At 39.6% G+C, this 10,845-nt stretch overlaps 1 protein-coding gene across 1 annotated transcript; it reads left to right on the top strand.

Annotated features, from left to right (window-relative positions):
* The first annotated feature begins 400 nt into the window (after positions 1–400).
* On the top strand, positions 401–9,232 carry LOC108672896. The gene is made up of 9 exons (XM_047881391.1): positions 401–933; positions 1,706–1,842; positions 2,445–2,593; positions 3,350–3,396; positions 5,190–5,359; positions 6,206–6,581; positions 7,883–8,068; positions 8,327–8,359; positions 8,471–9,232. Exons 1-9 carry the CDS (start codon positions 723–725, stop codon positions 9,109–9,111), a joined length of 1,950 nt encoding a protein of 649 aa, XP_047737347.1. The 5' UTR covers positions 401–722; the 3' UTR covers positions 9,112–9,232.
* The last annotated feature ends 1,613 nt before the right edge of the window (positions 9,233–10,845 follow it).

Below are 10,845 nucleotides of genomic sequence, written 5' to 3'. Positions count from 1 at the left end.
AGTGCGTTGTGCTTACGAAAGCGGGATATTCCAGTGTATGTTATATACGTATTTGAGAATTTTGTTGTGTGTAATAAACTTTTCACCATTCATGAGGTTAGGATATTTGAAAACTTTTATTGTTCCTGATGGCACCTCTGCGATCTTTGAGTAAATGGTACCTATGTTGTACTTAGATGTTTAAACATAATTGTTCTCCGCTTTCTTCGTTATATTAGAGGAGTATGAAATTGTGTTCGATATTTCAAGCGTATCGTATATGAAATTTCAATTGCTGCTCTACTTGTTGCGATGCATTCATTAACGAAATCTACTCAACAAGATTTAGATTTTTGTACCGGGAAGATGCGCCAAAATACAAATAATACTAGCAAAAATCATAACGGCTTGACTAAACTGAAAACTGCAGCAAATACTTTACTGGAGAAGGTCTGAAAACGAAGTCTATATAAATTTAATTAATTTAAGTTAAATGACGTGGTACATTCGAGGCTGTCAAACGTACAGAATATACTTAGTACTAGTTAGGGTAAATTAAGGGCGTACCTTTCTTCATGAAATCATGTCGTTTCTTAATCGCATTTTAAACTGCAGAAATGTTGTTTTCTCTCATAGGGAAGATAATGTATGCTTTTATATTGAAAAATATTTTCTATTCAGAAGAAGATTCTTCCTCGTCTAACATAGAAAAACAATAAAAAAAGTTCAAACAGTTCGTCAAGATGGCGACTCGGAACACGGGCATGGGTCTGTGCCGCAGGGTAACTATATTCTTAATAGGCCTGTTCGAGTGCTGCGTTTTTGGAGGCCTAGTGTTCGGGTGGCCACAGCTCGTGCTGATACTCAAGGAGGAAGGAATCTACTCGAGCCTCTGCAATGTGAGCGAGACCAACTACACGACCCAAGTGGACCAGGGATATGAACCGGTGTTAGGTTAGTGACGGGATNACAGTTCCACTTGAGAATGGAATTGAATTTTGATAATAAATCTATATAGCAACAATTATAGTGACTAGTAAATTGACTAGTGACCAGTGACTAGTTCCTTAAGAGAGGATTCTCATCAAGCCAGGTGATGATCTGTCTCTTATACACATCTAGATGTGTATAAGAGACAGAAGCAAACAGAGATCAGTAGCTGCCGAAAAATTATTTTCTACTTTTGAGTCCACATGAAAAACGTGGTCTTTAAAATTTTTTTTATACATTTTATTTTTTACTTATTTTACTTTCTTTGTATTGCGATAAATTGAGCTGATGGATAAACACGCTGGCATGGCGATTTCATTCGAGTTCAGCACGAACGCGAAAAATTGTGTTGTTGCTTTATTAGTATTATGGAAGAGTAGTACTCAGTTTTTAATTTTTACACAAAATATTTAATTCAATTTCTTTCAAGTTTCCTTCGCTGAGCCCACATTACTTGCTTTGCGTCTCTAATGAACCGATGTGACATTCCTACCTCATGTTTTGTGAGTTCACTTTACTTGGTTATAATAATAATAATAATAGCGGTTTTAGCGTTTATTAGGCCGTAGGCCTGTCGCCGATTCTCAACATCGCAGAACATTCACAGCATTTTGCGGTCTCGAACTCGCAACTCACTGCTACAATACTGCTGTGCTTAACCGCCCAGCCTCCTTGCCGATGAACAATTAACCGACGTTACATTGCTACCTCGTTACTTCAAGGAATCCCGTTACAGACGCCAGCACGGAGCCGGTGGAGTGCCACGGGCTGGTGGAAGGGTGCGATGCAGGTCAGGAGGAGCGATGGAGGCAGTGGAAGGAGGAAAAGTGCGCCGCGGTCTGGGGCAGTGAGGCACAAAACGCGAACGACTCAGTACGTTGAACTATGTCAGACGCTTGAGTTTCTTTGCATTGCCGGACCATCGTTGCGGGTGTCGTCCGTGATGTGCCTATTATCTTTAGTTTTATCTCGTATCAATTTTATCCTTATTTTTTTCAGTTCTATCACGTACTCTTTAGTTCAATGTCAATCGAGAGTTGTATGGTGGTTTACTTTATACGGTTCGCACCAGCTGTCTAATGACCACATGTCGTCACCAGCTGCATGACGACATTGAACCCTCAGCCGTTTCTCTTTTCTTTCAAATTCTGTAAATCTTACATTATTCCCTTCTTAAAGCAGCTCTTAGGTCCTCGGTATTATCGCGCAATATCTTTAGTTTCACAATAAAATAATGCATGTAGGGGGGTGATATATTATATACAGAGGTGGGCAGTAGGGCGCTACATTTAAGCAATTGTAGCGGTAGCGCCCGCTACATTTAAGCAATTGTAGCTGTAGCGCTCGCTACATTTAGAGCATGTAGCGGTAGCGGCGCTACATTTAAGCAATTGAAGCGGTAGCGGCCGCTACATTTTAAAGTAGCGCTGCCCAGCTCTGATTATATTGTGATCTATGGCATTTACATGGCACAGGAGGCGCCCCCTACGAAGGGCTGCAAGGCCCAGGACGAGCAGTTCGCGCTGGTCTTCACCGTGGGCGTGGTGATGTACTCCCTGCCTAGTGTCGTTGTGGGGTACCTGCTCTACTATGCCGGCTTGTGGGTCACCCGCATCATTGTCAGGTGATGATGGCTGCCTTGTCAGGTGATGATGGCTGCCTTGCCAGGTGATGATGGCTGCCTTGTCAGGTGATGATGGCTGCCTGCCAGGTGATGATGGTTGCCTTGTCAGGTGATGATGGCTGCCTCCATTAACAAGCTTACTATTAATTATTCAATTTAATGATCATGACCTGAACTGGTATGTAACGTTTAGCTATTATATTTAGAAAGATAATTTCTGCTTAACTTTTGTAATTTAATACGCGCGGTGCGCTTAAATATGTATATTCAATATATGCGCAACGCCAGCTCTACGGTTAAATAGATTTGTTAAGCTTACTATTAATTTAAGTTTTATTATGTTAAACGTTACGTTTAACTGGTATGTATAGGTTAATTCGTATTTCATGTTTGCGATTCTTTTACATGATTTGTTATTAGCTGCACGCGAAGCTTGTTGTAATGGTGGCAGCAAGCAGCTGTAATATATTACATTATTATTATTTTATATCATTATTATTATTATTAATATCATTAATATTATTATTATTATTATTATAATTATTATTACTATTATTATTATTATTATCATTATTATTATTATTATTATTATTACTATTTTATTATTATTATTATTGTTATTTATTATTGTTATTATTATTATTATTATTATTATTATTATTATTATTATTATTATTATTATTATTATTACTATTTACATTATTATTATTATTATTATTCATTTTGTTCTAATGAGGTATAATTTTTCTCCCGCAGTTCGATGCTGGTGGCCAGCTTCTGCCTGCTGGCTATGCTGAGTACCGGTGAGTGATGACCGAGTACACATGCCTGTGAGGGTGCGTTCCCTAACAAAATTTGGGTACCTCCTAGGCTTCTGCCCAGGGTTCCCTACACTCGTTTTCCTAACTACCAAATAGTGTTTTTTAGATCGAAAAAATTTTTATTTTACCGTCGTTTGCGAGATTTTTTTCATTTTACCGTCATTCTTGATTTCACACTTCCTTATTCGCTTTCGTTCGCAAGTTATACAGATATAGGAGAAACGATTGACTTTTCTACCGGCTGGTTTGACCAAGAGTCGTTTACGTATAGCCGTATAACTCACAAACAAAGGCAAAACGAAAACTTTGTAACGAGCTCAACATCACCGATGCTGAGGTTAGGTATTAAAATACTAAATTTCGTTCAAATCTGGTCAGTAGTTTGCAAGAAATTTCTTGATTACTGCGAATTTAAGCACGTAATGCTGTTTAAATCACGAATGAAAGCACAATCGAAAAAATTTTCACGAGCTACACATCACCGTTCGTAAGTTAGGACTGTAAATTCAAAATTTCGTCCGTATCTGTTCAGTAATTTGGAAGAAATTCCTTGCTCACTGTGAATTCGGCCCATACGTATTGCCATATAAGTATGGCAAAAACAATTGAAGGCAAAATTCAAAAAATTTTCACGAGCATTTACATTACCGTTAGGTCCTAATGATACGTGTACCAAGTTTCATCCAGTTAAGTTCATTAGTTTGAGAGATATTCCTTGATCATTGAATTTGGAAATTGGCCGTGAGACCGGCAGCGAGTCCGGCCGTTAATTTGTCGTAGACGTAAACCCAGGAGAGGTTAAAAAAATATAACTCAGGACTCACTGCAGTGAGTGACAGAGAGCGCATTTTGTCGTCGACGAAAACGTGAAATCACGGACTGACAGACAGACGGACGGACATGGCAAGCACAATAGTGCATTTTTCATAAATGAGTAAATGCGCTAAAAACAGATCTGGGTGAAAAAACCATCGCTGAGAGTCATGATGTGCTGCACGTGTTCTGTACAAATCGTCAAACAAACGTTCGAACTTCTGACTTCGACTTCGGACTGCCGCCCCCCTATCGCCCCCCAAACGCCCTCTTCTTCTTTACCGCCCCCCAAAATCTTTCCATCGCCCCTAGCGGGGCGATATCACCCACTTTGGGAACCACTGTACTATAGGCTTCTGCCCAGGGTTCGCTACATTCGTCTTAAAGTTATTCTGGAACTGCTTGGTTGCCTGATCGAAATTAAAGTTATTAAATTGAAGTTATTAAGGATCTGATTGGCTGCCTGATCGAAATTAAAGTTATTAAATTAAAGTTATTCTGGATCTGATTGGCTGCCTGATCGAAATTAAAGTTACTAAATTAAAGTTATTCTGGATCTCATTAGCTGCTCGATTGAAATCAACTTGCAATCTGCTTAGAGTCTGGCTTTCTTACCAAGAATCGAGGCGGACATGGGCTGATTTATGTGCTGACCGAATCCTAGGCTTCACCTATTGCAGTGTCGGGTTCGCATCTAAATTTTGTTAGGGTTGCCATTCATAGCAGTAGAGGATAAACGCAAGAACTACTGATGTGCATTTTACTGATATAGTGATGTTGTGGCATGATGGGTGACGTGCCTTACCATCAACCGATTCTACTGATGGAAAGGATAGTGACAAAGAGACAAAGAATACTGCAGTGATGGCTGATGCTCTAAAAATTTTATTCCAAGTGATGGGTGAAAAAATGAAATGATTAGTGTGCTAAATAAAATAATTGACTCGTGGGTGATGTGACAGAGCGGGAGTCTCTGCTGATGCCTGCTCTGGTGCTGCTGGCGATGGGTGGCAATCAGTTGCGGTTGTGCGCTGTTCAGTTCGGGGACCTCTTCCCCCAGCGGCGGGCCACGGCCCTCAACCTCCTCATGGGGTCCTACAGCATCTCCTCGTCTGTCTTCTTCCTCTTCAAGGTGCTGCGCCAGTAGTATTATTATATTAATTGGTATCAAATAGTATTATTATATTAATTGGTATCAAATAGTATTATTATATTAATTAGTATCGATGCTGCTCTAATGTTAAAAATTGACTCGTGTAAACATAGTAATTAATAGATGAAGGTTCCTAGAATATTCTAAATGGATTTAGATATTTTATTGATTTATGAACAGTGTTGTGAACGTTGCAAATTATTATGGTAACCGTGTAACGTAAGATTTACGTAAAACTCACAGTGTACGCAGAACAGAAGATATAATATACGATCTACGCTGAACTTACGATTATAGTGTAACTTGCGAACAACGTCGTGCGTACGGTGAATGTATTTCATACGATCTACAGTATGTAACGATCGTCCTTCACTATTACACTCGTGTATGAAACGCAAGTTCCTGCATATTTTTTGGGATCTTCATCGCGACCTCAGGAGCAAATTTGAATCCAATGTATATTATATGCTCTGAAAATTGAACCGTCTTGCTAAGATATTGGACCACTTATTAAGATATAATAATATACGGTCAGGGCAGAAGATACGAGTTTCTTATCTAATTATCTTCGGAGCGCTGAATCGCAATTTCTATTGAATTAATTTTTGCTATCACTTAAAAATGGAATTTTTGTTCAAGCGCTCAATTCTTTATGTAAAACTATTTTAGTAGTGTATTGGCTGTTGATTGCAAGTTATCTCAAATGTATTTAAATTCTTTTAATTTCTATCGTCGTTCCGTCGTCTGGTTATGATGGCAATGTCATTTCTGCATTTAATCATTCAAATTATATTTCTTCAATTTAATTCATAATTTAAATTCAAGATTTATCACGGTACTACTTCGAAACCTTCCTGCAACACCATTAATCGCAACATGATTAGTCGCTACACCATTAATGGTAACACTATCATCAATATTAATGGAAACACCCTTAAAACCATTATTGTTAACACCATTAATGGTAACACTATTAACACCATTAACGGTAACACCATTAACACCATTAACGGTAACACCATTAACACCATTAACGGTAACACCATTAACACCATTAACGGTAACACCATTAACGGTAACACCATTAACGGTAACACCATTAACACCATTAACGGTAACGCCATTAACACCATTAACGGTAACACCATTAACGGTAACGCCATTAACACCATTAACGGTAACACCATTAACACCATTAACGGTAACACCATTAACATATTTGTATTTGATTGAATTTTCGTTCATTTGTATTTACATTCATTTTATTTTAATAAATTTGTATTTAAATCAAGCTGAACATGATTATTCAGCTTGAACACAACGCCCCTGGCTACTGCATATTATTTTTTTTTTCACGCGAATCTGAAACGCCATTATTCCAATGCAACATTTCATAGTTGTATATTCAAAGTAACATTCGGATAATTTTCAATCCGACGAATTTTATTTTATACAAACTGACCAAAGTTAAGCCTGGGATTTTTACTGTAATTACTGTAATCGTTTACTATAATTGTTTAGGGATTTAAACTCTACTGTCTTCTGAGCAGAGATTTAAACACTTTAAAACCTGTAGAATAACAGTGGTAGTAAACCATGCAGTAGGTTAACCAGGGCCTATACTTTTGAAGAAAGTTAAGAGATCGTAAGTTCATCAGCCAATCATTGAAGGCCATTGGAGCAAAATCCACCAATCATAGACAAGAAAATAGAGCGTAAGTACTTACGTTCACTTAGCCAGTTTTGAAAGTATATGCCCCAGATAATTAGGTTGGGTCTGAAAATAGTATCAAGATATCTAATATAAAGACGCATTATACGTTCTTCGCTAATCACTATAGTTCATAGTCTACGTGTAGGTACATTAAATCACGAGAATTTTTTACTGTTTATCATTTTAGGTGCGGTAATTTTATTTACATGTAAAATATTGTCATATCTATAAGACATGTGCCTTAGTTCTCGATCGACCCTTACAGAGATCCTTATTGTTTGGCCCTTACAGAGATCCTTATTGTTTGGCCCTTACAGAGATCCTTAAAGTTCGACCCTCACAGAGATGCTTATTGTTCAACCCTTACATATATCCTTATTGTTGTGATTCGGAGTCTCGGAGTTATATTCATGCATAAATTGATTTCATCCAGCATATAAAAGATAACAATGAATGGAAAATGATGTGTACGTATTGATGATACGGATTTGTTTTCTGCAACTTGCGGTAATGGTGTTCCTTCACGGAACGGGCTTCCTTAACAATATTGCAACTTGACGACCTAATTCTTATCTTCTCTGGTCTTGCAACTTGACGTCCTAATTCTTATCTCTGGTCTTACAACTTGACGACCTAATTCTTATCTTTGGTCTTACAACTTGACGGCCTAATTCTTATCTTCTCCGGTCTTGCAAATTGACGACCTTATTCTTATCTTCTCCGGTCTTACAACTTGACGACCTAATTCTTATCTTCTCCGGTCTTGCAACTTTTTTTCCGGTCCACAGACACGAGCAGACGAGACACACAGCTGAGCCTTAAAGCCTCTTCGTCCGGCTCAGAATCTGCGGCGGTGAAGGTCCCGCTGAGCCTGAGCCTCTGCTCGCTGTCGTGTTTCCTGCACACCTACTGGCTCTTCATGGCTCTCTTTGCCATGAACAGCTACCAGCAGACCTTCAACTTTTGGATCACCAGTGAGAAACGAGGCGGCCTTTCCTTGATTTCCTGTCGTTTTTGAAATTTGAAAAAATTTTGAATTCGTGTAGCTGCCATAGCCATCTTTTGAATTTGAGGCGAGAATCTTTGAGAGGATAAGCCATTTCATGCGTGTATCTGTTATTGCAATTGATTCAATTCTTGCTTGATGATTTGCAACGTCAGTTGCTTCATTCAGACGAGATTGATCATCAGGATGAATTGTTGAGTCAAATTTCTGAATGTTTTTCCCTCAGCGACGTCGTGCAAGTGGTCGGAAATCTATAATAGCAATTGATTCAATTCTCGCTAGATGATTTGCTACGTCAGTTGCTACAGTCAGACGAGATTGAACATTATTATGAATTGTAGAGTGAAAGTTTTGAATGTCTTCCCCTCAGCGACGTCGTGCAAGTGGTCGGACGTACAGCACTACACGGCACTGTTCAGCTTCTGCGGTCTGCTGGGCGCGGCGGTCGCCCCGGTGCTCGGCCACCTCACCGACAGCATCCTGGGGCGCGCCAAGCGTCACGCTCCTGATGCATTCGCCCTCCGAGTGCAAGAAGTCTGCGCGAACTTCACTCCACTCCTCATAACCACGATCTTCTTGATCTTACTGTACGCGTGCCTCCTATTCTTCAAGAGCTGGGCCATATATCTGTCCCTTGTGTGCTTGGTGTTCTGCAGGTCGTGCCTCTTCTCGACCAGCACGGCGTTCCTCCGAGCCCGGTTCCCCGTTGAACATTTGGATCGCATTATGGGCATTTGCAACACGGTCGTCGCGGTCCTCTCCTTACTGGTGTACCCACACTTCATGTGGCAGATGAACCATTATTACACAGCCATTGTTGTGGCGCTGTGTTTCATAACACTTATCATTAGCTACCCGATGCACTTATTGTTTAAGAAGAGCATAAGAAGAGCGCTGCTGGAGCTACCGCAGCCTAAAGGAATAGACACGGACAGCCTCCTGCAGCGTGCTCCTTCCAAGCTCGTCAGCAATGCTACGCGCAGTGCTACCCCAGTCAGGGCCAATACTTGAGTCGTAATCATTAAAAAAAACTTTTATGCGAGTTTACGTTTCATTATTTATCACGCTTCTGTTTCTACCGAGCTTTTATTGATAAATTAAAAACCTTACTATTAAGTAGTATTTAGAAATAAATGCTATAATCACAATGCATTATCTTTGTAATCCCTTCCAGTGATATCGACCGCTCCGACACTTGGGACGAATTATTGGATGAGATTTTATAGCGTTCATACTATTAAATTTCAGCGTATAACTGTTAAGTTTAAACCGAATTGGAATAATTTAAAATAAAGCTAGATCTTTATTTACAATGCGCTCTCGTGAGCGTCGCTCTATTTATTTCTTCCGATTCGTTTTTAGCTGGAGAGTACAACGATAGATTTAAGCATCTTTCCCTCGTATAACTCATTTTGACCTTTTTAACAATGAAGCTATTTATTCCCAGTACGATCCTTTGAGCGATGTCGGATTTATATTTCGGCTTCGTTTTAACCCTCTACCACCTGACATGAGTAACCGGAGAAATATTGTCACAAGCCTACTTACCAATAAGGATACGTTCTAGTCAGCGCAAATGGCTTGCACTGATGGTTGCCGCCACGTACGACAAAATGTTCTCTGTATCGTACAAACGTCCTCAGGTTGCTACACTCAATAGTTGTGTATAATTTAAGTTAAAATTCATGTTCCCGGAGAGAGAAATACGGTGTTAGAGCGTTAAATTAACATAATATACTATTTTTCTCGAAAATTCGTACCAAAGTGTCGGAACGGTGTGCTAGACTGCTAGCGCAATGACCACTGAACGGTATAGGTGCCTGTACACAGGGATAGTACTAGCCGCTAGTTCATCCGGCGCTTGAACTGTCCACGCTACTGCTAGACTGCTAGCGCAATGACCACTGAACGGTATAGGTGCCTGTACACAGGGATAGTACTAGCCGCTAGTTCATCCGGCGCTTGAACTGTCCACGCTACTAGCCTCGTTTATAGGGGTTCAGCCGCTTCAGAGGCATGCGCCGGCAAGTGCCCGAGGCGCGGCCGAGAGACAACGATGTGTTGATATCTTGGCTGGAGATGGAGAAGTGGCTAGTAGCGCTGATGCAGCCATGGTGAGAGCATTTGTGCCGCTCCTGTGAAGTATCTTGGGTCACGTGAATCATGGCTTGTTTGAACGATAATGTTTCTAAGAGGAATCCAACAAAGTGGATTCCAGACGATATTCAATTATTCTTATACCTGGAAATACCACAGAAAATTTTTACCCGGCTACCGTACTACTAGTAGCCGGGTTAAAATTTTCTCCTCCGGATGTAGGAATGAATCTTCCAGGGTAGGTTTGAATTTACGGAAAAATCTTAAGTTAGTTTAAGCTGCCATGACATAACATAAGCTGTTAACACAAAAAGACGGTTGGCGAATCTGCTGAAATGTCGTATAGATTTCATTCATGTTTAATAAAATATTTTAACCCACCGATACATACTACGTTCTCTAATACATTTTTACATAGAGGATTTGAACATTCAGGTCATATAGGTATTATTGATGACGATTTCATTTATTTCAATTCTTAGTTAGCAATATTTTTGCCACAACTTTACACGAGTTTTAGCTTGAAATGCAATAAACAATGAAGTTTTCTGCAAACCGATGCACTGTCGCCATTTTGTTTGAAGTCTATCGACTTATGTTTTGTTGCAAAAATAAACACTTAAATTGTGCATTCATCAGACTAAGGAT

Source organism: Hyalella azteca, unplaced genomic scaffold (assembly GCF_000764305.2).
Source record: "Hyalella azteca isolate HAZT.00-mixed unplaced genomic scaffold, Hazt_2.0.2 contig7807, whole genome shotgun sequence".
In the NCBI taxonomy this organism is placed as follows: domain Eukaryota; kingdom Metazoa; phylum Arthropoda; class Malacostraca; order Amphipoda; family Hyalellidae; genus Hyalella; species Hyalella azteca.
The sequence above is the reverse complement of the archived record's forward strand: the minus strand, read 5'-3'. Positions and strand labels throughout refer to the sequence as shown.

Coding starts and splice junctions, on each gene's coding strand:
- LOC108672896 (XM_047881391.1), top strand. CDS start 723: ATGGCGACTCGGAACACGGGCATGGGTCTGTGCCGCAGGGTAACTATA. Junction 2,594..3,349: donor GTCACCCGCATCATTGTCAG/GTGATGATGGCT, acceptor TTTCTCCCGCAG/TTCGATGCTGGTGGCCAGCT. Junction 3,397..5,189: donor GCTGGCTATGCTGAGTACCG/GTGAGTGATGAC, acceptor GTGATGTGACAG/AGCGGGAGTCTCTGCTGATG.